We start from the raw sequence: 26,634 nt of genomic DNA on the forward strand, positions 1-26,634 counted from the left end.
CTGAAAAAATCCCTGCATTATATTGAATATTCAGAAGGTTCGGGAATGGAAGTATCATCGTATAGGCGATTCAAAGCCTCAACCATTAGACTAACTGGAATTTGACCGGCAATCTGTCAAGGGAATTGTGAAGAAATCACCAAAAATATCAACGAAAGTTCTCCAACAATGTCATACGTAAATTGCCATAAAAATCTACCGAAAGATATGCCAGCAATGTGTAAGAGAATGTGTTTGTATACTTCATGAGAGTACCACAAAAAATGTTGTTGATATAAGTATTGTAGTAAGAAATCATAGAAAAATATGGCAAATTATTCATACAAGATCTCAAGCGAAATATGTCAAAAACTTGCAAGAAATTACAAACTTATTTAATATTGCTATCATGTCTGAAAAGGTGAGTCGTAAAGTGTTGACGAGAAAAAAGGATGTTGTTTTCACGTCGGCGTGGGAATATTTGTTCGGCGGCGTGGAAAAATATGAAAAGCGGTGCGCCGGGTCAACTTAACTGGCAGCAGCAGTGTGAAAATATCGTCGACGACGACGACGCAGAGGCGCACACATCTACTCTCAATTACACTCCTCCCATAAATGCAAAGAAAGACAAATGAATAAATAGGTGTATGTAGATATAAAAGGAACAATCTCACCAATTTTAAAATTCGTCGTCAACGCTGGGCTGGAATTTTCGGAAAAAGTGCCCTGGAACGCCAGCGAACGACAGCGTCAGCCGTTGGACGTTTGCCTACTGCCCAACGGTTTTGGCACTTTTCCTCGTGTAGCCGCATCGTCTTCAAACTTTCGACAAACGCCAATCTTCTTTCTCCTGATTCTTCTTCTTATCGGGCACGGAAATAATCCAGTTCGACCGAATCACAACGAAGAGCACACTTTTGACGCAGGGTTTTTACGTTCGGACCGGACATTCTTTACGCTATGCCACTTTATTTAAGAAATCTTCCGAGGATTTATTCATAAATTGGGGATTGCCTCCTCCATCAATATCTTCAGAAATTCCACTAGTAATTCCGCAAGAAAATTCTTAAATTATTCTCATAAAAAATGTTGCAGTGCATCAGAAAATCTTGCATAAATTTCTTCAATTGTTCCCTTGTTTCTCTAAGGATTGCTTTCCAGATGTTTTCTTCAAAAATTCTCCTTGAAATAATTTTAGAAAAGCTCCCTGGTATTTAAAAACTTCGCCAGGGATCCTTTCAAAATTTGTTTTAAGGATTCATTCAGAAGTTAGGAAATACCTCCAAAGCTTCCTCCACGGATGCTTTTAGAGAATCCTAGAAATATTTCTGTCAGAAAATCTTTCACGGGTTATTGCTGAAGTTCCTTCAAGGCTTCTTAAAATAAATTTTCCATGAATTACTAATAAATTCCTGTATTTTTTTTAGAATTTCTCCTCGAAAACCCTTCTTTCCCGAATGTATTTATCAGAAATTCCTCCATGATTTTTTTCAGAAATTTCTCCGGCGATTCTCCCGGAGAATCTTACTCGGATTCTTACACGAAATCCTACAATCTCTTCAGAAATTCAAATTTCTTCAGGGTCTGTTTAAAATATGGTTAAAATATTCCTCTAGAAATTCTTCCAAATTTCTTCAGGAAGTCTTTCAGTGATTTTTTATAGAAACTATCCAGGAAATGATTGGGAATTTTTTCGCCTTTTTTTCAGAAAACTTTCCAGGAATTTTGTTAAAAATATATCCAGAGATTCTTTCAGAAAATCATCCTTGGATTTCTTCCGAAATTGCTCCATGCATTTTTTTAGAAATTCCTCAAGGAGTTTTTTTTCTGATAATCTTAAACAAATTGCTTCAGATATTTCGCCAGAAACGCCTTTATAAAATCTACCAAAAATCAATTTAAAAATTCCTCTAGCGATTGGTTTATATTTTATTCCAAAGTTTCTTCGCAAAATTTCACTTAGGCATTTCTTTGGATATTTTTTTTTTATTAACATTGGCATTGACTCCTTCAAAATATTTCCAGAGATTCTTTCCGAAAATTTTTTAATGATTGCTTTAGAAAATCCATCTGAAATAATTTAAGAAAATCGTCCAGCGGTTTTTCGGAAATTTTTCATAGGATTGCATTGGAAATCCATGAATTCTAGGATTCTTCAGGATTTCATAAGTTGGGTTTCCCTTTGCGAAATGCCTCACGATGACATTTCCATCTCTGATCACACGTGTAATTCCTGTCTAAATACAGAAGATCATCAGCACATGGATATTGGACCCTGGAGATGCCATTTATTTCCAAGCAATAATCTTGTAGCTTCCTTGTGTAAGTACAGCTGATCAGGTGATGCTGCAGTAGCTTCGGGCGATAATTTACGTGTATATATTTTTCATAACTAATTAGTTGAAGAAGTAATCTTGAATTTCTTGCCCCATGCAATTAGGGTCTGGGACCATTTGGGCAGGAGCATACCTATTTTGGGCACTTGCTGTTATAACTCAGACAGATTCAAATCGATTGACTTGAATTTTTGTACATGACTAGATGCTGATTGTGTCCAGAGCCGTAGCGTGTAGTTGGCCAGGTTGGCCCCCGCCAAGGGCGCCAGGCTCAGAGGGGCGCCGAAAAGGCATAAGGCAAAAGGCAAACAGGATGAATATTATCAAGATTTCACTGTTCAAAGTATCTCAGGTTGATCATGTGTTTTTACGTTTTTCCGATTTCTCAAAAAATCAGATTTTTCTAGATTATTTTGAATATTTACCACGATGTTACCTGAAAATTTTTCTATTATTTTATTTTGAGAAACTATTTTGTTTTTTTTTCAATGAACAAAGCAAAATCAATATGCTTTTGAAATTCTAGTGAAAGTTCTTTCTCATAATTCCTAAATATTCTCTTGAGGTTACTTCTGAGGTAAAATGCCCAGTGATGACAAAAATATTTTCAATTATTTCTGTTTATACAGTTGTTGGAAAAACCTTTATGTTTATTAGGGATTAAACTCTTGTAAAACTAGCGCAACCCATCAAGTCGTATTCACCCAAACTACTATTAGTGAGTTTTTATTTTTATTTCTTCAAAACAAATAAAATATTGTTGGAGCCCTCAAAAAATTTCACCATGTCTTTCTTCGGAATTTCTTGTTAGGTTTCTTCCATAAAATCTTTCAAAAACTTTTTCAGAAAATCTTCTAGGGATTACTTTGAAAAATTCTTAAATAATTTCTCCCGAAATTCTTACGGAAACTTTTTCAGGAATCCTTTGGAATATTAAAAATTCTTCTGGTGATTTTTCACGAAATTTCTCGAAGGACTTCCTTACAAATTCCTCCAGGAAGGCTATCAGGAAGTAATCTTGGAATATATTCGGAAATTATTCAAAAGATTACTGCGGATCTTTTTCCATAAAGACTTTATTAGAATATTGTCTATCCGGTTGGAATCAAGACCGACATTCAATCAAAAATTGCCATTTTCTTGGTCCACAAGTGTCGCAACTGTTTCGCATCTAGTGCGCTGTTTTGCTGACAACAACGGGAAGGATGCGCACTACTTTTGACATGATTAAAAAAACGTCGCGAGTTGGGTCGCGTCGCGACTTGATTGTGCGAAGTCCAGTTTGGTGGCGGCCCGACAATATCTTAAACAAGAAATATAAGAAACTTCTGCAGATATTTAAAAAAAAGTTCATTAGAGGTAATTTTCTTCAGGGATACCTTCAGAAATTCTTCCACAGATTCCTTTCAAAATTCTTCTAGGGGTTAATAATTCTTTTTCTCAATACTTATTTCACTAGCTTTTTGTCTAAGTTTCTCCTGAAAAACCTTCAATTAATTTCTGAACAAATTTTCCTATGCTTTCTTAAGAGATTCTTATAGATAAAAATATGAAAGAATAAAATATGAAAGAATATCTTTGAAGGTTATGGATTATGATTAGGGATCTGCCATTGATTCCTATAAAAACTCATGCAGGGATTCCTTTAGAAATCTCTCCAACGATTCCTTCATAAATGTCTCTGAGAATTCTTTCAGAAATTTTTCAAGATTTTTTAAAGAAAATTATCTTTAGATTATTTTAGAAATTCGACCAGTTTCCTTCAGAAGTAATCTACCATGTCACTTAGAAAATCTTCCATTGATCCCATCCAAAATTGGTTCATGTTTATTAGAAATTACGCCATAAATTTCTGCTAGAATTCCTCTAGAAAAGTTTTAAACTCTTCCAAAAAATCATTAATTTGGAACAATTTCAGACATTTTTTCAGGTATTCCATTATTAAATCTGTAATTGGATTCCTTCAGGAATTTCTTCATAAAACCTTCTAGGGATTTGTTTTAAAAAATCCTTCAGAGATTTTTTACGACTCCTTCAAAAATTCTCCTTTCAGAAAGTCTTCCAATGGTTTTCCACATTTTACAGGCAATCCTTCAGGCATTTCTTCAGGAACTGCTCCAGGAATTTTGGAAGAATTTTTCCATGAATTCCATTGGAAATTTCTGCTGAAATATCATTCCATTAAGTATACCTCTGGATCTTCTTGCAGGAATTGCTACAGAGATTCAAGCATAATTTCATTCAGTGGTTCAACGGATTTTTTTTTCAGAGATTTCAACAAAAAGTCATAGATCTTTTCAGGATTTCCTCTTGTTATTTCTCCATGTCCATGATTAATCTAATGTTTACTGAAAAATTGGTTAAAGGTTATGTAATAAATATTTTGATTGAACTTCAGAAGAAAACTTTCGTAAAATTACTAGAAAATTCTGTTACAGTGACCCCACAATTTATGAATCGGCAAAAATGACCACAGTTTATGGATCACTCCATTTGATCAACATGGTGATTCATAAATAGTGTACACAAATTAAGGGCCCATATAGCCGAGGCGGTAAACGCACGGGTATTCAGCATGACCATGCTGAGGGTGACGGGTTCGATTCCCGGTCGGTCCAGGATCTTTTCGTAAAGGAAATTTTCTTGACTTCCTTGGGCATAGAGTATCTTCGTGCCTGCCACACGATTTACACATGCAAAATGGTCATTGGCAGAGGAAGCTCTCAGTTAATAACTGTGGAAGTGCTCATAGAACACTAAGCTGAGAAGCAGGCTTTGTCCCAGTGAGGACGTTACGCCAATAAGAGGAGAGAGAGAGAGAGGAGAGGAGTACACAAATTAAGGTGATTCATCGGTGTGGGGTCACTGTAAAACCAATTGAATAAATCATCGAAAATTTGTAAAACAAACCTTTAGAGGATCCCTGAAAACCTCTGGAACTCTGTCAAGCAAAAAATACAGAAAATAAATAAAAAAAAAACGAGGGAAATTAGTTTCTTCAAAACACAAGAATCCAAGTAAAGAAACTTTGAGAAAAAAAAATGAATAGCCACACTTTTTGCAAATTAACAATGTTCAATTGTCGTGGGGCGCCAATCTGGATGCTTGCCAAGGGCGCCATGTGATCACGCTACGGCTCTGATTGTGTCCCAAAAATCAAGTCAATCGGTTTAAAATGGGCTGAGTTATAGCAGCAAGTGCCCAAGATAGGTCCTCTTTCCAAAATGGTCCCGGACCCTAGCAATCTCTTATTTATTATGAGAAACTGGAAACATTTCAAAAACGATGGACTTAGTCACCAACAAACCTAACACTATAAATTTTTAGCAAAATTTACACTAGGTATAAAATAACAAGATCCCCACTGAATTAGTAATCGTAAATAATCTGAAAATCATCGAATTGGATGTCTCATACGCTGTCCTTCAAAAAATCAATGTTCGAAAAAACAAGGTGCTGAACCCTAAATCATTTAAAGCTTCCGCCAGAGCGATTTTTGAAAATTGTGAACTTCAACTTCTGTATTTTTTTTAATATTTTTTTGTTTTTCTATGGATCTTTGGACATTATTGAAGAGTATTGGGTTTTGAAATATTATGCTCATTTGACCTGTTCACTTTTTTTTACCTACCTGTGTCACTTATCAATCCACATGCAAAAACAAGTCTTCAGTCCAAAAATAAGCCAAATTGATAAAGGTTTAGATGTGTATCAAATCGATTTTGTGTTTTTGAGCATTTTCACGAAAATGTACTCCAATATCCAGAAAAATACATCGATTAGATACCGGAAAAACCATTAGGCTATAGTTAGAACAATACTCTACAACTTTGCTAAAGGCGCTATGGTGTTTAAATTGCGTATTTAAAAGTTATTCATCAATTTCCGTTAAAAAATCATAAAAAAATACAATATTCTTACGATTTTTCATGTAAAAGTCATGTAAATTTACATTATTTTACGTGACTAATTTAATCATATATTGCTCCTGAATGTTACAAACTTTTCGTCCATACATCATTTTAGTGTAGGAAATCGTTTTCATTGACTAATTATCAAAAGTTTGCCCTGTTAATACTAAAAATTGCATAGAGTTGCCAGCACGAAATAAAATAAAGTTACTAATGATTAAGACGTCATTACATATCTTTGTCTCATTTGCATCAGTTTCATATTGGTGCAGGTGGTTGAGCATATGACTGTCGATCCGAAGATTGAAAAAATCCGTATCTCAAAGAGGCTTCTAGGAAAAATAAAAAAGTGTGGGGATGTTCAAAAATAAAAATTAGGAAAATCAAAAACCGAAAATCACAAAAACGAGAATTAAAAAGAATCATCTTCCAAAACATGTTTAAATCAAAAATTTGGGTATTAGAGGGTTAAACGTACTTTGCCTAAAAATACTTCAAGTTTTTACGTCTATTTCAGACATACTAGCCGACCGGTATAGCCGGAAAAGGGCAATAAAATCATTGTCATTGTAGAGTATTGTTCTAACTATATCCTAACGGTATTTCCGGTACCTTTTCGGTGCAATTTTAAGGGTTTCAGAGTAAATTTCTGAGAAAATGGTTAAAAAAAACACAAAATCAATTTGATACACCTTTAAGTTTTCATCAATTAGACTCATTTTTGGATTGAAGACTTGTTTTTGCATGTGGATTGATACTTTGATGTGTCACGGAGAATCGAAAGTGAACAGGTATAATGCTCATATTGACATGGATAAAAAATGCTGAAAAATAGACCTCTTATCAGCACAAAAAGGTTCTGCCGTCAATATGAACACAACATTTCAAAAATCAATATTCTTCAAGAATGTTCAAAAGTCCATAGGAAAATATAAGAATGTTGGAAAAAGTCAGGAAATTTGAAAATATTACAAAAAAATTATGTTTTTGAAAATTTTCATGAAAGAGGGTCATTTTTCAAAAATTGCCCTGGCGGAACCTCTAAATGATTTTTTTTAGAAAATTGAAATGTATATACTACAAAAATGCTTCAAATATACCTATCTTCCATTTTATGGTTGAGCACCTTGACTTCTCGATTTTTTTTTAATGACGGCAGTGGTACAAAACTGAAACATTTGCAGTAACAATTAATTTGGAATTCAAATTTTCAATTTACAGCTGATCTAATAAAAGTCATCTCTCACCAATACCATAAACCAATTTCTCTCCGGTGCGGTCGCGATGGTGACCCTCATTCTGCCAATCAAATTTTCACGATCAAAGCCGCCGCACCGCTCGTTTTGAGTTCTGACCACACTTTTCTCATCTCTTTTTTTTTCTTTTTGCTCCAATTTTCAGAGGGTCGCGTCGAGGTGTCCCGCGAAGGCAAATACCTCTCGACGCTGTCCGGCGCCAAGGTGCTCGGCGAGTTGGCCATCCTCTACCATTGCCAGCGGACGGCGACCATCACCGCGGCCACCGACTGCAAGCTGTGGGCCGTCGAGCGACAATGCTTCCAAACCATCATGATGCGCACCGGTCTGATCCGGCAGGCCGAGTACTCCGATTTCCTCAAGAGGTGAGTTTGGGGTTGTTGTATTTTAAAATCATTTTTTTTTTTTTGAACTCTGCATAATAAGATGATCAATATTTATTCGTAGCTGTAAATACAGTGCTGCTGAATTTCGACACATATTTTGAAAATTATTGAGCAATTTTGATCCTTTAAACTGAGATGACACTCGGTGAAAATATCTCTATTCATGTCGCAGAAGTTTATCTTTATTTGTCTAATTCTTCTGCACAGTTTTCAGGATCTACTGTATTGTAGTAGTTCAAAGAAAAATCTGGTAGGTACAATCGGTACACCGAAGCTATCACCTTTTTATATCAACGGAATTAGATTAAGCCATAAAACATCAATCCAGATCCACACAAGTTCAATGACACTAAATGAGTTATACAATCGGATTTCCATGTGAGGATAAAAAAATCAACAACAACAACAACAACATAATGTATAAGCTCATCCGGTTGTTCCACGCCCGATATCACAGTTTCATAGGAAAACCAGTTTCAATTTTCATATCACTTAGCTGGCATTTCATTCATCTCCGAACCGTTTGACTTGTTCACGATGATGCCGGGCAGTTTTCCCATCAACGGCTTAACAAGCTTTAACATGAAGTGATGAAAATGAAAGCATACCTACGCAAAAAAAAAGTGCGATTCCCATGCTCGCTTCGCACATTCAGAATGAAGCGTGATGAATTGGAAGAACTTGTTGCTGTTGCTCCACGGCGGGCGTGTTGGTGGTACCTGCGTGGATAGCGGTTTTGTGCAATTTTTTTCGCACTTTACGTCGCCGCAACTGTTTCTTTGAAAATCGGTGGTATTTCTTTGTGGGGAAACTCTCACCGCTAGCTGGTGAGATGCATTCCAGAAATTGTGTTCTGGGCGTGTACACTGTACACCTTGTTGCACAACAATAAGAACTTGCTGAATGGAGAATTACAGAATTGTATAAGTACGGTCAGTGTCAGAGGTAAACAGCAACTAAAGCAGTGGTTTTCAACCTTTTGTAGAACGTTTACCTCTTTACGGAATATTGAAAATTTACTTATTTCAGCATGTGTCTCACTTACTTGATACTTGATGGGCTACAACACGTAGCGGTGTATCTACACCGAATGAAGTAATCGCCTGGTCTCGATCCTGAACAATAGTTTCTAGTCGTTCTGAACGTATAGATTCCTTAGGTCCTGCTCAACTGCCAAAAGCCAACGTGGGCGCTGCCTTCCACGAAACAGACGGCCTCTTCCTGGTTCTCTACTGAATACAGTTTAAGCTTGTTGTTCCTCGGCATACTAGCAGCATGCCCAGCCCACCACAGTATGCCGTTTTTTATTAGCTTCACTATATTCATCTCTTCATATGCTTGGTTTAACCCGTAAACACCCGGGACGATCTTCTTTTGGTATAAATGCAATATTTTCTCTGTTTTAAAACATTTTACCCTGGAGTCTTTCCCAGTCAACACATGATCGCATATGATGTTGAATAGGATGCAAAAGTGGAGGCGATATACGCACACTTTACACGCGGTTAAATGGAAGCAGGTACGCATATGGCTTCCATTTTAGCACCCTATTCAACATCACATAAGACTTTGTGTTGGCTGGGTTGTTTATAGTCAAGGGGAATAGTTATGCTAAGAAATGCATGGTACCTCCCCCTTTGAATCCTCTCCCCTTTTGCCTAAAATACATGGCTTTTTATATTTTTCATAAAGTCTATATGTTTATGCTCAAATTTCATCGTTTTGCTAAACATCAATAGTTTTAACTGATCCTTATGTTCAATGTACCCCAAACTACCTATCATAGTCTGTTGAAGTTTTTATCCCAGAGCTATTCTAATGGAGGCCTTAGCACTCCGAAGTTTGTGTCGCAAATCCAATATTCTAAACCAAATTTTATTCACAATGAATGATCATAGAACATAATCTACGGTACTCAAAAAGCTTCAAACCACTCCCTAGAAAGTTCATGTTGCACGAATCGGGTTGTCTAGGTCATCCAAACTACTCTGGAATTCATTTTTTTAAGACCTACTGGATCTACCATCATTTGTGTTCACTCTGTTCAAGAAATTTAATCACATTGCTGTCCATCAGCCCTCGCAATGCTACGAGTAATTTGATATTGTGGTAGTTGGACATTCCGTGACCTTCAAATCTACAGGGTCTACTTTTGTTTCTCTTCACTCTATCGTCATAGTTCTTTCACGATTGTGCCTGTTGCATAATACTACGAGTATCTGTATGTGTTACTAGCTGGGTGTCCACTGGCATATAAATGGACCCCAATGTATTTTGAAGTATGGTTCACGATATCTGTAAATCTTTAGATATTTTACTGTAGCGAATGCTCGCGGAATATAATCTGGACCAGCGTTTCTCAAACTATGGGTCACGACCAAGGGTGGATAAAAGTTTGAGCTTAAAATCATAGTTATAATCTATAACATAATCTATAAGATTTTTCTATTGTTGCAAGGGCTGAATTATCTCTAGAAATGAGGTTATTCTTCACAGAAAAATATATTCATGTAAAATTCAGCGATAAATCATGCACATAAAGGGAATGCTATAGTTAGTGCATATTTACATGAGATATCATGTAAAATTACGTTACAATCGTGTAAATTTCCGCTAATAGTGACGCAACCGGTTGTGGTCCATGATGGTTTACGCGATGGTTGGCGGAAATTTACACGATGGTAATGTAATTTTACATAATATCTCATGTAAAAGTGCACTAACTCTAGCATTCCCTTTATGTGCATGATTTCTCGCTGAATTTTAATTACATATTTTTTTCTGTGTTGAAACCGTTGAGAGAGTTTGATTAAGCTCTAGAACTTTCGTCATTATTTATGCAATGTTCTAAAATCGGTGACCTAAGGTTTTGTTTGCAATCAGTTTTATTTAATTTTAAAAAGCACTTTTTTCCGATGCACCATTATTTATCTTCTGATTTTCCAGATCTTATTTCGATATCTAGGATCAATTTCAAACATTTTTTTATTTTGACAGTTCTTCAACTGACAGACAGGTGAACGTTTTCGATAAATTGTCGATAAATTGATAAATTGTAAAAAGAAAATCAAACTTGTTTTTTTTTATTTCTCAAAAAAAATTGTTCCGATTTTTCCTTTTCTGATTCCTCAGAAGGAAAAAAAACCATTCTAGAGATTTCTCCGAAATTATATCCAGTAATTTCTAAATGTTCATATAATTAAATTAAAAACTTATTTTTGGATTCCTTCAGAAACTTTTTCGAGACCACTCCAAGTTTCTATAAGAAATCTTCTGAGGATTTATTCCTGATTTCCTTCATAGGTTGCTTCCTCCAGGATTTTTTTCAGAAATTCCACTAAGTGTTCCTCCTTAAATTTATCAAATTATTCTGAAAATGTTGCAAGGAATGCATCATAAATTTGATGATGATGATGATGATGATGATGATGATGATGATGATGATGATGATGATGATGATGATGATGATGATGATAATGATGATGATGATTGTGTACCCACCATCAGCGCAAGGATTACCTATGGCTGCAGAATCATACCGGAACGGAATGATGTATCTAAAGCTTGTTTCCCGGGGATGTTTTCCAAGGATTCCACCAAAAAAATAGGAATTCATCTGAGGATTCCTCCAGAAACTTCTTTAGTGATTCCAAGACAAAATATTGTAACGATTTGTTGCGAATGACTCTAAAAAATTCTTTCAGAAAAGCGCCTTGGTATTCAAAAATATTGTAAGTGATCCTTTCAAAATATCTTGTGAGGGTTCATTTACAAGTTTTCTTCGGGGTTGAGGTTAATAGTTAAAATATGCAAATGACTTAAGAAATTCTGAAATTGCTTCCCAGTGATTTCGTTCCAAAATCCTCTATAGATTTCTCCCGAATTTCCTCTAGGAACTTATAAATTACTATATAAATATAATCTCTGGTATATTGAAAACTTATTTTCGTATTCCTTCAAAACTTTTTCGGAAAATTCTCCAGCTTTCTTTTAGAAATCTTACGTGAATTAGTTTAGAAATTGTCTTTAGGGGGATTCCTCGGGGGTTCCTTCAGAAATTCCACTAAGAATAGCTCCTAACTGAAGTTTCTCAAATTTTTCTTTCAGAAAATGTTGCAATGCATCAGAAATTACTACATAAATTTCTTCGAAAATTGTTCCCTTGATTTCTACAAACATCCTGATTCCTTCAGAAATTCCTCATAGGACTAGATTCCAGGGATTTTGCCAAGGATTCCACAAAAAATAGGAATTAACCTAAAGATCCTTCCTTTCTTCCTTTAGAAATCCTTTCCTGTTAGAGATTTTTCCAGATTTTTTTTTAATATTTATCCATGCGTTCGTATTGAAATTGCTCCACAGATGCGTTAGAAAATGCTTCAAGGATATTTTGCTTTTGGAAAATCCTCCGGAAATCTTCCACGGGTTCCTGCCAAAGTTCCTTCTGGGATTCTTAAACTAGGTCATGCATGGACTAATGACAAATTCTTGTATTTCCAATTTTCTCAGAAATTCCTCCAAGGATTCTTTCAGAAATTCCTCCATGGATTCTCCCGGAAAATCTTCCTCGGATTCATTCGAAAAGTCCCAAAACAATCTCTTCAGAAGTTCATAATTCTTCAGGGTTTGTTTAGAAAATCGTTCAAATATTCCTCCAATGTTTTGTTTGGATATTCTTCCAAAATCCATCAAAACAATCCTTAATTGATTCATTTGGAAGTTCCTCCAAAATTATCTTCAGAAATTCTTTCAGCGATTCCTTACGGAAAGCCTCCATAAAATAATTGGGAATTTTTTCGCATTTTGTTCAGAAAATTTTGGACGGATTTCTTTTTAAAAAAAGCTCCAGAGTTAGAAGAAAATCTCGGATGTGATGTGCGGCAATGCATCCTAAGCGTTTCAGAAGAAAGAGGCCAAACTGAAGGGTCTGAAACTCTTTGCTTCTTCATACGACGCACGACCCACTTTCGGAATAAACATTACAGTGTAATATCCCGCCAAGGTTTTAAAATATACCTTGTAGTGCAATTGCAAACAAGTAAATTTTCCAAAACATGTTTAAACTACCAAACTAAATTTAAACTACCCAAGGACATCTTCACAATCCCGACCTTATTCAGCCTCAAGTTTGAGACTAAAGAAGGGCTGATTTTCTCGGAGAAACACAAGGTCCACTGCACTGTTGCTCTGGTTAGCACAGTAAGGGCAAAATACTGTGGGTGGTGCCCTGGTACTCCATTTGCTACAGGCTCCCTTTGCGATCAGGTTTTTATTAGACCCCCTAGCCATTCAATTCTAGGACGGTAAGCATAAAGCCACTTAACACCATGAATTAGGGGTCACCTGAATAGTGGACTCCTACCACTAGAACAGACAGTCCGTAATGCTATTGTTAGCCAATTGAACTATCCACTAATGATACTATACTAGATAGCTGATCGGGAAAAGAAGTTAATATTGATGATCATCTTCATACAGGCCCGAATAGCCGTGGAGGAAGCATTGTACTACGGATGAAATCCCAGGTTGAACTCCTGGTTAAATGCCTGGTAGAACTGCCTGAATAGTATTCCGATGCAGCATCTAGAAAAATCCCAGGTGGAACTATTGAAGAAATTTCAGTTGGAGGGCAATTGATCCCAGATGAAACGCTTTGGAAGAATTTCATTTGAAGCTCCTGGGAAAATCTCAAGCAGTGCTTAAAATGTCATTTTGACATAAATAAATTCAACCACATCCAGCTCATTTTTTAAGCTCAACCTGAGAATATGGTATATAGAAACTTGTGCAGCTAGACCAGTTCGACAAGATTGTCACGGAAAACCCTATCTTTTTCGAATATCTATATATATAAAAATGAGTTTGAAGTTCCTTTGAGGCAACAAAACTCAACTAGAAAAGTTAGAAAATTGATAAAGTGCTGATTTTTGATGAGCAGGGGAGGAAATCAACACGATCGAAATAAAACCAATCTAGAGTGCGTTGCTGCAATGACATCAACAGTTGTCAAACAAACACAGCTTGGCAAGACAAAGTTTGCCGGGACAGCTTGTATAAGATAAATGTCACGAACTACCTTCGAAAAATTGCCAATGATATTCATGGTGAATATCATTTTTCGAAGGTAGTCTGTGACATTTATCTTAAATATTCGAAAAAGAGCGGGTTTTCCATGACTTTATTATAGATCTGGTCTAGCTGCAGAAGTTTTCTTTATACCATATTCTCAGCTTGAGCTTCTAAACTGAGCTGGATGTATGTAGTTGAATTAAGATATACTGAAATGACATTTTCAGCACTGATCCCCAGTGGAACTTCTCAAGGCATCTCAGAAGAAATTTTTATTTCGAAGGTTGAATATCGAATTTGAAACAGTTGTTACCCAATTAACAAAATGTTTGTATTCGGTGTGATAAGTGCTGAATCTACTCTACTCAGTGTATAATTAATAAAGTCTTATTATTGGTATAAAACTCACTGAGTTATGAGCGCAAAATGCTCAAAATAAACGTTTCTCGTGATGAATACGCCAACCAGTACACAGTACCACCTCAAAGTACCGCACTGCAGTACGAATGGCATGAAAACTCAATTTATCCAGCATAAACTGTTACTGATTCGAACTACACACAGAAATGCCGAGCGCAGCAAAACGAGCGTGTGAAAGTTTACACACATTCGTTCGCTTCCATTTGGACTTTTATGATCGTGAATCGTGGAGAATCATCTTTCTCGGACCTGGCCTGATGCCACCACGTGTATTGAAGCGTGTTGAATACATACCTACAGTTTATGATGTATTTTACGCCACAATAAGTGTGTCTCGTCTCGTGTCGGCTAGGTTATGTACTTAGGTCTGCTGCGACCGTCTGCATTAGCTAATAATTGTGTGCCTGTGTGTCGTCAGGTCAAGATGCTGCACCGTCTTAAGCGAAGCTGCATGATCAAATCACAATAACAACTGTGCCAAATAAATATACTTAACTTATTAGTATGGGAATGCTTATGGAATATGAAAGATGCATGCCATGGATTAGTTCATTCTTCGTCGAGAGTGTTTTAGGGGGTGTTTAGTCGAAAATGAAACCGTTTCGTTCATAAAATATTCAATATTTTGACACAAAAAAATTACAAAAAAAAAACAAATTTTATAGATGAGTCATTAGTTTCAGATTATTTTATTTTAACAAGGGTGAAAATTTCCTGTCTAACTGTAGACCACCCTCCCCTATTCGGTTACGATTTATGCACATATTATTGTGCAATGTGTGTTTATAGTGCCCTGTCTTTCTTTCTTTCGTAATGCATAACTGCACCACTCACTGCACTGATAAGTGCATTTTTCACACGAGATCACCTATCTGGTCGGGATGAGTTATGAGTGGCAGCGTTCAATGTGATTTATGGTCACCCACTTTTTTCACACACTGATGGATTTATGGAGGCGAATTTGCTGCAATTTTTCTGTTTTGAAGTTGAAGTGATGAGGAAACTGTATGAGATACAATTTGTTCAAAATAGTTGACAGGATTTTTTTTGTGGAATTCAAATCCATAGAGCAGAAACCAATCAAAAACTAAGGCGTGTGAAAAAATAAACGTGATCGTCATCATGATCATCAGTTGTGCACGCAAATCAGCAATAAAAATTTGACACTAGTCGAAAATTACCACCTTACGGCAGCAATCTGCGCTCAAGCAAACATTTTTTTCTCATCGTCATCTCCTCCGGAATCGGTAGTTATAATTGCAAACAACTGGATGAATTGTGTACCTCATCTGGTGGTGGGTGAATAAGCATGCCGCACGCAAGACGCACGGTTACTGGCTGGCTAGTGAACCGGCAACAATTTCATGGTCAAAAACAAACAGTAAAAGGTCATCATCTCTTGACCGTCGACATCAGGTTCGTGAGCAGATGCAGAGCAGATCTGCACGGCGCGGCGCGCGGCGGCGTTGCTGTTGCGTTGGATTTGGTTGGTGGGAAAACGCGCGCGCGCAAACAAACATGCATACTCATTTATTACTTTTGGATGTTGTAGACGTAGGTAGGTAGGTTTCGGACATTCCTCTCCGACTGCCGAAAATCACACGGTCAAGGTCCTGTGCACGAAACGTTATGGGGTCGTAGTCCCCCGCCTCTGTCAGCGATGCTGATTGTACAAAGATCAATAAAAAAAAGATAGATGTCAAGAATGTAGTCTATCATCTGAAGTTGCTGTTCGCTAAAATTATTATTTGCTTAAAATTGCATAACGATTGCAAAATGACGAGTTGATAGGGAGCCTTACATGTGCCTACCTCAAACTTCCACGGGGCAATCGATGACAAATACCGCCAGCGAAGAGTTGTGTGCTAATCTGGTACAGTTTGGGCACTGTTGTCCTTCTGACTTCAGCAAGATTGAGGATGTACACGTCCTGAGCGTTTGTTCACCAAGGAGATGCAGCTCAAACAGCGTCTGTTCTGGCATCCAGCGGCTAAATATGAAATGTCGCTTCACCGGAAGCTATACCTAAAGTGTAAGCCCTACCACGGTGGATAGGGAACCTTAGGCCAACAACCTATAGAGATAGTAGATTTGCCTAGTCAATGCGTTGCGATACAATATCATTCACAAATGAGACCATAGCCAATTCGCGGCGTTTCTTCAAGGTCTGGATATCTACAAGCAAGCATCGGGCCTTATATGAAGGCAACGGCAATGTGGTCCAGCCTAGCTTGCGAAAAGCATATAAGAGAAACTGCTGTTGTATTGATTCAATTCGTTCTTAATGTGTTATCATATAGGGAGACCATACTATACTACAGTATTCTAGAACCGATCTGAACCGAGCTATGTACAATGTTTTAATCGTATATGGGTCCTTGAAATTGTATCCGAAACGCTTTATAAAACCCAGCATATTGATTGCTTTATGGATTTTGGCCTTATAATGGTCAGAGAGTGCTTACTTAGAATCAAGAATAACACTTATATCTCTAATTCTGTCACACTTTACAACTACTTGATTTTCTAAATCGAGTCGGACCTGTACAGCGTCCGTTCGCTCATCGCAACATGTTTACACTGCAACGAGCGAATGCCATTCGCTAATTGTAACGTCACTTTGACCTTTGACACTAAAGTGCATCAAAATGCACTGACAGCATAACTGACAGCACGATATTGACACTTGATTTCTTTTTAATTGCAAAAACTTGTCAAATGTTGCAATTAGTGGAAATTGCGACTAAAAAGCGTTGCAACTAGCGAGTTTGCAACAAGCGATCGGTCACTGCACCATAATTTTGGAAGCACAGAAAATCATGAATCGGAACGGTATGCTGAGGTTTTCTGCAAAACGACCTACGGCGTGCGGCACAAGCCTGCGTCGATACCAATCATACGTAAACGGTTGCCTACTTTTTCGACGGTTGTTAAATACAGAAATAGCTCCAATAATGACGATTTTTTGGTAAAATCTTATTTGGCTTTTACGTGCAATTTGTAGGGTAGATTTCAATTTCACATCCCTGAAAAATTTCGTAGTGAACGTACATTACTCATAAGCAAATGGCATCCTCGTTACACCCTCAACATTGTCAGTTCCTCAATTAACTCCAATGAATTCAAATCGTATGGAGTAATTACCGCATTCAAAACTCCTACTCATTTGACTATTCACACTTGACTAGCCAAACTTCCTGCAATCCGTCCGTCCAAACGCATCAATTGACGCCTCACACGTCGTCATATGTAGCTCAGGTATCACCACGAACGGGCATGCGTGCAATGGTGATTGGATGGACACCAAATACCGCACCAACTCGCATGAGCAATCACACAATCGTAATTCATTGACTCTTCTATGTACATTAAAGCGTGGCTGAACAGGAATTGACGGACGGGTAGTGATGCGGTTATGTCGGGTGATTTTTTTCCAGTTCCAACCACCCGACTAATGACTTCGAAAGCAATTACACTAACAAAGTGAATGGCGGCAGTGTGCGGTACGGTGGTGGTCTAATGTGGCCTAAGGACTCTTAATTTCCCTTTAGCAGGGCCGTAAAATGGAGTGAGTTAACCCGAGCTTTTAGTAATTGATTTCATGCTTTGTGGAACGAAGTTACGAATAGATGACATTACTTAATGTTTTACATACGTATTCATGCATGTTGTTTTTATCAGATTTAACTATTAATTGTAAAGGTCTTCCAAATTTATTAAAAAAAAACTGCTTTTATCCTGGCGTTTTAGTGGGATACAGAAAAACAATAAACGAATGACCAAAAAGTATCCGTTCAACGCGGTTTCACGGTAGATATGCTCAGTTTATCAGTTATGGCAATAGTACCTCAAATTTAACGATGCAAATCAACATGAAACATTTTGTGAATTAAAGGATTATGTTCACATGGTCGCATTCATTCAAACTTCACAGTTTTCTCAAATTATTATAAAAAAAGATCCTTACAATTTCGGCTCTCTTGCACCCTTTTTTGCCATAGTGTACCAGTTATGGCTAATTGCATATGTATTCAAATAGAGCGATGGGGAACTGAAATTTTAAAATGTGTCCAAAACTGGCACAGGGTTCCTATCGCTGGCACAAGCCGTAATAGTAAAAGTAGTTTTGACTCTGTTACTATATTTTTCCTTTAAAGTATGGCAGCTTAGTAATCATTTGACATATTGATGACATTCGTTGGTATTCTTATTATTTTTGTAGAAATAATTTTCCTCATGTAGTGCCATGACTGATACAGGCACCCTATAACATTACTGGGCACCCAGCGCGCAGGGAGAACATGTATTCGATACAATTTGAAATTAAATGAAAGAGTAGAAAAAAGTCGAGTATTTTTTATCTCTCCATGACGCTGGTGTGGTGCGTAGCTCCCGCAGTGGCAAATTGATTCAGTGCACGCAAATGTAGGTACCTATCATATGAAAGGTTATTTAATGTACTTACCGCGTACATACCTACATAATCATGCAGCTCGTGCCAGTTACCGATGTGGACATAATGGGCCACAAATCGACTTTAAAGGAAAGCTCACCTCCACGGCAGTATTTAGCGTTATTTTAAGGACAGACTTGTTAGAATCACAAAATGGCCGACACAATGACCGGCTTTGGCACCTACTCACGATTTCGAAAGCACAAATCTGTTCGTAAACAAAACCAGTGCATCTGAGCTTTTTATTTTAAGCTTATTACGAGTGAGCAAGAACAGAATAATAAAATGCATAAATAAAATGTTGTTTGAAGCTTCTTCTTGAGATTTGTGCGTCTGAAGTTCGATTGCAAGATTCATCTTAAAACTTGATTATGCCATTAGGATTTCGAAGTAAACAAGCAAAACCCCAAAATTGTTTTGCAAGTTTTTATAGGTGGGTAATTCTCGCTGAGGCCGGCCCACTATTTACACCTTATCTTCAAAAATGTTTTTGGTGGGTGATTTTCTGAAAGTCCTCGCTAAAAAAGTAAGGAAAATGCATTTGGTTACTCAAATTGATGGACCCCTCGTTAGTTAGAGCCACAACAATTTTTGCAGACCCCTCGATTTTGGTCAAATAATGGCAAACGGTTTAAATCGTTATAACTCGAAAGTTTCTCCAAAAACCACCTCAAAACGAATTGTTGTTGAAAAGAAGAAAGATAGAGCTACTATTTAAAATAATAAAAAAATGGGTCGGCCATATTGATTTTGGTCGCCATCTTAGATTTTTATAATAAAACATTTTTTTCACCATGATGGCAACCACCGATTTTTAAAATTTTTGCATCAATTGAAAGCTGAGACATTTATACATAACATATAAAAAAATTAGATATGTATTTTTCTTCTTTCAAAAGTTATCTGCCGTTTTGTAAATCATGCCACTTTTGCGCACTGGGTCCGGTGCCGGCCGTTTACATAAATGCAGCGTTATTTCGCAGTGTTTACGAACACGAATTTAAAATCTGAACCCACTAATGGAAAGCTGAAGGTTTAATGTTTTCAAAACACTAAAAAAGTTATAAAAGCAATGCCCGCATCATTGAGAAACAGTCAAAAACAGAAACGAACCTCCGATTTACCCAAATTTTGAGGCAGGTGCCTTTGTGTATACATGCAGGCGTAAACTCGGATGCTGTTGCATGTCGGTGCCGGTGCGTAAGGTCGAAATTGAGTATATTTTTATGTATTCACTGTGTAATGCATGTTTGTCATTTTGAACTATAGATTTGTTGTACTGTACAGCTCCATGTAACCCCAATTTCATAACTCTTCAATACTTTCTAAACCCCTCTTAAACAAAGTTCCCAGTTTACACTTTCGCCTTCAAACTCAACCTGTTTATTACATCGAAACGGCCTTAACATATCATGTATGTAGCAGGTCACTCAGCGACTAAGGTTACCCTTGTATTGCCACAGTGCTCATGCTCAACCCATTTCCAATTGTCTTCCCTCGAGTGTAATTTCGTGATCAGGAAACCCTGCTCTGTCCTTCTAAAGAGGGCAATCGTTCACTCGTTTCCGAATGGTCTCACAATAAGTGCCCCCGCCAGGCAGCATTGATTGAATTCACGCCAGATGAGGACCCGCAAGAAAGCAGGTTCTTTCGCGCCTCCAAAACTGAAACATATGTGTGGACTGGTTGTGGTGCGCATACATCATCACACGTCACACTCAACGAACGGCGACCGCGCAACGGTTGTGACTTTCATTCATGAATCAGGTTGTTATCTCACGGAACGGCTTTTTACCTATCTACTGCTGCACTCTGATCGGTCGGAGATGCCGTCATCCGTGTGTGAGCGATTTCATAATCGAGTAGACGAGCCGAAACGTGCTTCTCTGAGTGGGGTTTTCATTTGGAAGGTTCCGCAGCAGCGGGGAATGCCGAAATTATGGATCAAATGGAGTTTTTCAAATTGCGATTTCTTTCAAAATCACTTTCAATGCCGTTTGGATTAATTACAAAGAAAAACACCCTTCACAATTTTGAAGGTCAACACCGCGAAGTTTAATTGCTCAATTTGAAATTTCTTTTAATTTCACCACTTTTCATCGGCTTCAGAGGGCTTATGGGATGATGTTCGGGTCAATGCTCGTGCTTGCGACTCTGGGATTGACGAATCCACCACTGTACTTACTCTCAGTTTTGAGCAAATTTCAAATTTCTGTCGACTTCCTTTATTTCCTTGATGAGACTGCGCCGCCATGAGCCTCTGGGTCTGCCTCTACTGCGATGTCCTGCTAGGTTCCAATCTAACGCTTGCTTGCAGAATGCGTTCCCGTCCCTGCGTAGAGTGTGTGTGGCCAACCCACCTTCAACAAAGAGGAAGCTCCACGTTAGAGATCCAGTTTTGAGGCCACCATGCACGAATTATGTAGCGCAGTCATCTATTGTTGAAGACCTGCAACCCTTGAGTGTTCTCCGCTGATACACATCAAGTTTCATAGGCGTAGAACAGCACAAATTTCACGTTCGAGTTGTAAATCCGGATCAGAGTCAAAAATTTGAACATTGAAAGTGAAGATTGACATTCTCATTTTTTTATTCGTGTTTGTCCACATTCATTGTCAGCTGAATGCCTCTCTTTTTTTTTCGTTCAATGCTCTGTCACGAATATTTTTTCGCACGTCGTAAAATGTCCAATCTCTGTTAACAGACGCACAATCCGACTTAATTGACAAACAGAGAACATAGTTAATATTCTAATTATCTACTATACACAAGTTTTGAGCTAATTGGAAGTATAATCGGGAGTTACGGTCCAGTTTTATTTCTCAGTGAAAATTGTCAGTGACAGAAAAATGAATGAAGAGGTGAAAAAAATCATTCACCAAAATGAATTTTATTTGATCCCTCAGTTGAGAATCTTCAAAACTCATTGAAAATGAAAATTTTAAACTCTGATTCGGATTTTGGTGCGACTTATCTGATTGTTTTTTCATTCATTTCTTAAACTCGTAAAGGCAGCCCTAGTCTTCTTGATCCGTTTATCACCATTTGTCTAACAAGATATCGGGAGCCTGAATCGGCACTGTTTGTCCAGCTACCGTAAAGCTGGAATATAATTGACCGTGTTTATATCCAACGATTTGGTCTTGTTGAACTTGATGTAGAGACCTGCCGCCGAGGAGCGATCGGCAAGATCATCGGGCGTACTCTGCATATCAGAGCACCGTTGAGCTAGGAGAGCAACATTTAGGTGCTGAAAAAGGTTTGCAAAGTGCTCGAACCAGCGTTTCAACTGGTCATCCGGGGACAATAACAGTCCAGACGTGTCTTTTACGGGCATCGTAGCATTCACCTTAGTCCCGCTAAGGCGATATGAAACATCGTAGAGGAGATAGATGTCGCCGGTGTTTGCGGCTTTCTCGCCTTCGTCGGCTAGGGAGTCCACCCACGCTCTTTTGTCCCTTCTACATGAGCGTTTCCCTTCCTTCTCGAAAGCCAAATAGCACTGACGGGCTACAGCTGTGGCTCCTCGTATTTTCGCTCGCTTTATCGCAACTTTGGCGTTCCTTCGCTCCTTTATCTTCCTAATGTAGCACTATCTCACAATGGTGGTTTTTGGTACACACTTAATTTTGATTACCGAGTTCGGTAATTTTTTGACGAGATTAAAACTGCTGAGCACCGAGCTCGTTCAGCAAAAATGCATTGTTTACCTTTTCCATACGATTTTGACAGTTGTTTTACTGAACCTCAGTAAAATCGATTACCGAAACTACTGAGATCGTACTGCTGTTATAATCTCGTCAAAAAAGTACCGAACATGCAATTCAGAAATAAGTGTGTATACACTGCAAATTTTGTTTGCTGGTATTCAGCAAATTTTGCTGATTTTTTTGTGCTGATTTCATTCAACCATACGAATTTACTGAGTATCAGCAATTATTCCTCAACTTGCTGAACCATTCAGCAATTTTGACAGTTGATCAGCAACGTTGTGCTGATACTAAGCAACAATTTTGCTGAAATTCAGCAATATTTTTTGCTGATTTTTTTGTGCTGGAAGCATTTTAAAAAATTTGGTGTGTAGTGTAATTTAAACTGCTCTAACTTTAAAAGTATTTAACAAAATGGCTGAAATTTTCCCTGAAAATAGTTTAACACAACAATTTTAAACTGTCAAAGTTTTATAAAAATCAGAACAGTGTTAAAAAGTGCCCAATATGTGAGTAAAAAACCCAAATTAATCCACCTAGCGGTGATGGCGCCTTTCTCGTGCCTTCGAAACCCAATTTCAATAAAACACAAGCGAAATGTTGATGTATATCGCACTTTCATACAATTCAGAATACAACAGAAATCCATTTCATGATACCAGAAATCATATCGTTTATCTGACTTTTAATGTTTGAGCCTCTAACTCTTAAGAAAAAGACGCTATCTTGAATGTGAAGCCGCCATTTAGGATTTAAAATTGCCATCTTGGATGTTCTAGTCGCCATTTTTGGCGTCCAGGCATCTTCCCTACGAAAAATATACTTCATTAAACAGCCACCATCTTGAATTTGGAGCCGCGATCTTGAATTTTGGACCACCATCTTGAATATTCTAGTCGTCGTTTTTGGAATCCAGACATCATCCCCATACCAAATATACCAATAATGCATTGTTTCAGGCCCTAAAACTCCATTAAACAGCCGCGATTTTGAATTCGGAGCCGCCATCTTAAACTTTAGATCGCCATCTTGGATATCCTGATCGCCATTTTGGACTCTGGAAGTCTTCCCCATACCAAATTTACCAATATTGCATGGTTTAAAAGCCTAAAACTCCATTAAAAAGCCGCCATCTTAAAATTTTGATCACCATCTTGGATATTCTGGTCGGCCTTTTTGGACTCCAGACATCTTATCTATTGCATGGTTTTAGATCCTAAAACTTCATTAACATCTTGAATTTGAAGCCACCATTTTGGGTTTTAGACCGCCATCTTGGATATTCTAGTCGCCATTTCTAGTCCAGGCATCTTCCCCACCCCAAATCAAATATTCCTATATGGCATGCTTTAAGTGCCTAAATCTCTATTAAACAGCCGCTATCTTGAATTTTGAGCCGCCACCTTGAACATTTGGCTGCCATCTTTAATTTTGGGCCGACATCGTGGAGTTTCTGGTCTCCAATGTTGATTTCCGCACAAAACTCGTCAACCATGCTAAAGGTTAAAAAAATCACCACAGTTTGATGTATCGCATGAAGGGGCTAGTTCAGTTTTATATACGGTTAGTTCTACCGGTGCTGGTCCGGATCACTGAAATGGCCATAACTCCGGAACGCCTTGGCCGATCTGGACCATTTTTGATAGCAAACAATTTCGATTCGATTCAAGCTATAATCCGAAAAATCAGCCAATGGGAAGTGTCTTAAAAGTGAGTGAATTTATTTTGCGCACACACACATAATCTCAATTCTATATCTTTTTTGTTAACGGTGATTCAACAAATAATCTCAAATGGTTGAACTGAGTTGATTGGTATATGCGATTTGATCCTCCAAGCCTTTCTTCGAAAAATCGTTTTTTGAGTGAACATTAGTATGGTACACGCTTGTATGGAAAAAATAAATCCTCGCTCCAGTCAACTTTTTAGATCCCATTTAGGTCCCATATGAACTGTGCAAAATTTCAGCGCAATCGGTGAAACTATAATTTAGCGCAAGCGGTTCAAAGTTTTCATAGGATTTACTATGGGAAAAGTTACACTTTCAGATAAAAAATCCCAGAGGTCGCCCCTTGTCTCCTTAATTCAAATCGATCAACGTTTCTTGTAGAAACATCATTTATGAAACTTTCCTTCGAAGACCGCAAAACAATTGGATGCTTGTGGAAAAAGTTATTGATTTATTATGGATTAGTGATCCAACGAACGGATTTTTGTTTCGTTTTATCAGCAGCACTGCTGCTGCCGTTGTTGCATGGGGTGGCGGGAGGCATCACCACCCCCAGAAACAGCAGCAGCCAAGGCAGCAGCTACAGTGCTGCTAATAAAACAAAACAAAAAGCCGTTCGTTGGATCACTAATTGGTAATAAATCAATAACTTTTTCCACACGCATCCGATTGTTTTGCGGTCTTCGATGGAAAGTTTCATAAATGATGTTTCTACAAGAAACGTTGATCGATTTGAATTAAGGAGACAAGGGGCGACCTCTGGGATTTTTTATCTGGAAGTGTAACTTTTCCCATAGTAAATCCTATGAAAACTTTGAACCGCTTGCGCTAAATTATAGTTTCACCGATTGCGCTGAAATTTTGAACAGTTCATATGGGACCTAAATGGGATCTAAAAAGTCGACTGGAGCGAGGATTTGGTATTTGTCCCATACTAGTGAACATATAGTTTTTTAGTACACTAAGTGAACGAGAAAGGCAAAACACTACTTTCGAGCTTTTTTGCTTTAGTTATCTAACTAAACCAATAGATTCCAAGATATTTTTTGGTAGCAAATTTAATAATCTTTCAAATGCGATAAGTTTGACCATTTTCAAGTTATAGCCAGTTTGAGGCAAGCAAAGTCAGAAACATGTAAAGTTCAATTACTACGTAACGGTTGAGATTTGACCATATGCGTAAAACATTAGTTTACCAATCTGAACCTGTCTGCGTGCTAACGTTCATAAGGTTATCAAAAAATACGAGCTTTTCTGTGTCGCATACAGAAATTCAGTTCAATTTTATATTTGGCCGCTTTTGGAGGGACACCCGGAACTGGTTACGGCACTACCGGCTGTCCCTAATGTGGTCCTAACATATTTCCTTGAAAACCTGTCATCAGGTTATCAGAATAGCCGTTATTTGTTGTATCGCATGCATGGGTTTGGTACTCTTTTATATTTGGCCACATCCGTCGGGACCCCCGGAACCGGTTCCGAACAACTACCACTTCAGATATGGTCTGATACTGTTTTCCTGCTAACCGTTCATCAGGTTATCGAAAATGCCGCTGTTTGATGTGTCGCATGCATGGGTTTTGTACTCTTTTATATTTGGCCATTTTCGGTGAGACACCCGGAACTGGTTCCGGAATACAACCGGCAGTCGCGTATGTGGTCTGAGCTTACTTCTTTAATAACCGGCCATCAGGTTATTGGAAAAGCCGTGATTTGATGTGTCGCATGCATGGGTTTGGTTCACTTTTATATTTGGCCACTTCCGGTGGGACATCCGGAACCGGTTCTGGAACACTACCGGTTCAGATATGGTCTGATACTGTTTTCCTGCTTACCGTTCATAAGATTATCGAAAATGCCGCTGTTTGATGTGTCGCATGCATCGGTTTGGTACTCGTTTATATTTGGCCACGTCCGGCGGAACATCCGGAACGGGAACAGGTTCCGGAACACTACCGGTTCAGATATGGTCTGATAATGTTTTCCTGCTAACCGTTCATCAAGTTATCGAAAATGCCGCTGTTTGATGTGTCGCATGCATCGGTTTGGGACTCGTTTGGCCGGTTCCGGCGGAACATCCAGAACCGGTTTCGGAACACTACCGTTTCAGATATGTTCTGATACTGTTTTCCAGCTAACCGTTCATCAGATTATCGAAAAAGCCGCTGTTTGATGTGTTGCATGCATGGGTTATGTTCAATTTGATATTTGGCCACTTCCGGCGGAACACCCAGAACCGGTTCCGGAACACTACCGGTTCAGACATGGTCTGAGATTATTTTCCTGCTTAGCGTTCATCAGATAATCGTAAATGCCGTGGTTTGATGGGTCGCATGCATGGATTTGGTGCATTTTCATGTCTGGCCCCTTCCAGGGGTACCGATC

General features: G+C 38.1%; 1 protein-coding gene across 6 annotated transcripts in view; it reads left to right on the plus strand.

Moving 5' to 3' along the window:
* Window positions 1–26,634, plus strand: part of LOC109433057 (cGMP-dependent protein kinase, isozyme 2 forms cD4/T1/T3A/T3B) — an 822,160-nt gene that overhangs the window by 765,816 nt on the left and 29,710 nt on the right. For all 6 annotated transcript variants that reach the window (XM_062851134.1, XM_062851136.1, XM_062851135.1 and 3 more), the window contains one exon: window positions 7,628–7,847. In XM_062851134.1, the coding sequence (XP_062707118.1) occupies window positions 7,628–7,847 (220 nt within the window). The remainder of the gene's footprint in view (window positions 1–7,627; window positions 7,848–26,634) is intronic.

Source organism: Aedes albopictus, chromosome 2 (genome assembly GCF_035046485.1).
Source record: "Aedes albopictus strain Foshan chromosome 2, AalbF5, whole genome shotgun sequence".
Taxonomy (NCBI): domain Eukaryota; kingdom Metazoa; phylum Arthropoda; class Insecta; order Diptera; family Culicidae; genus Aedes; species Aedes albopictus.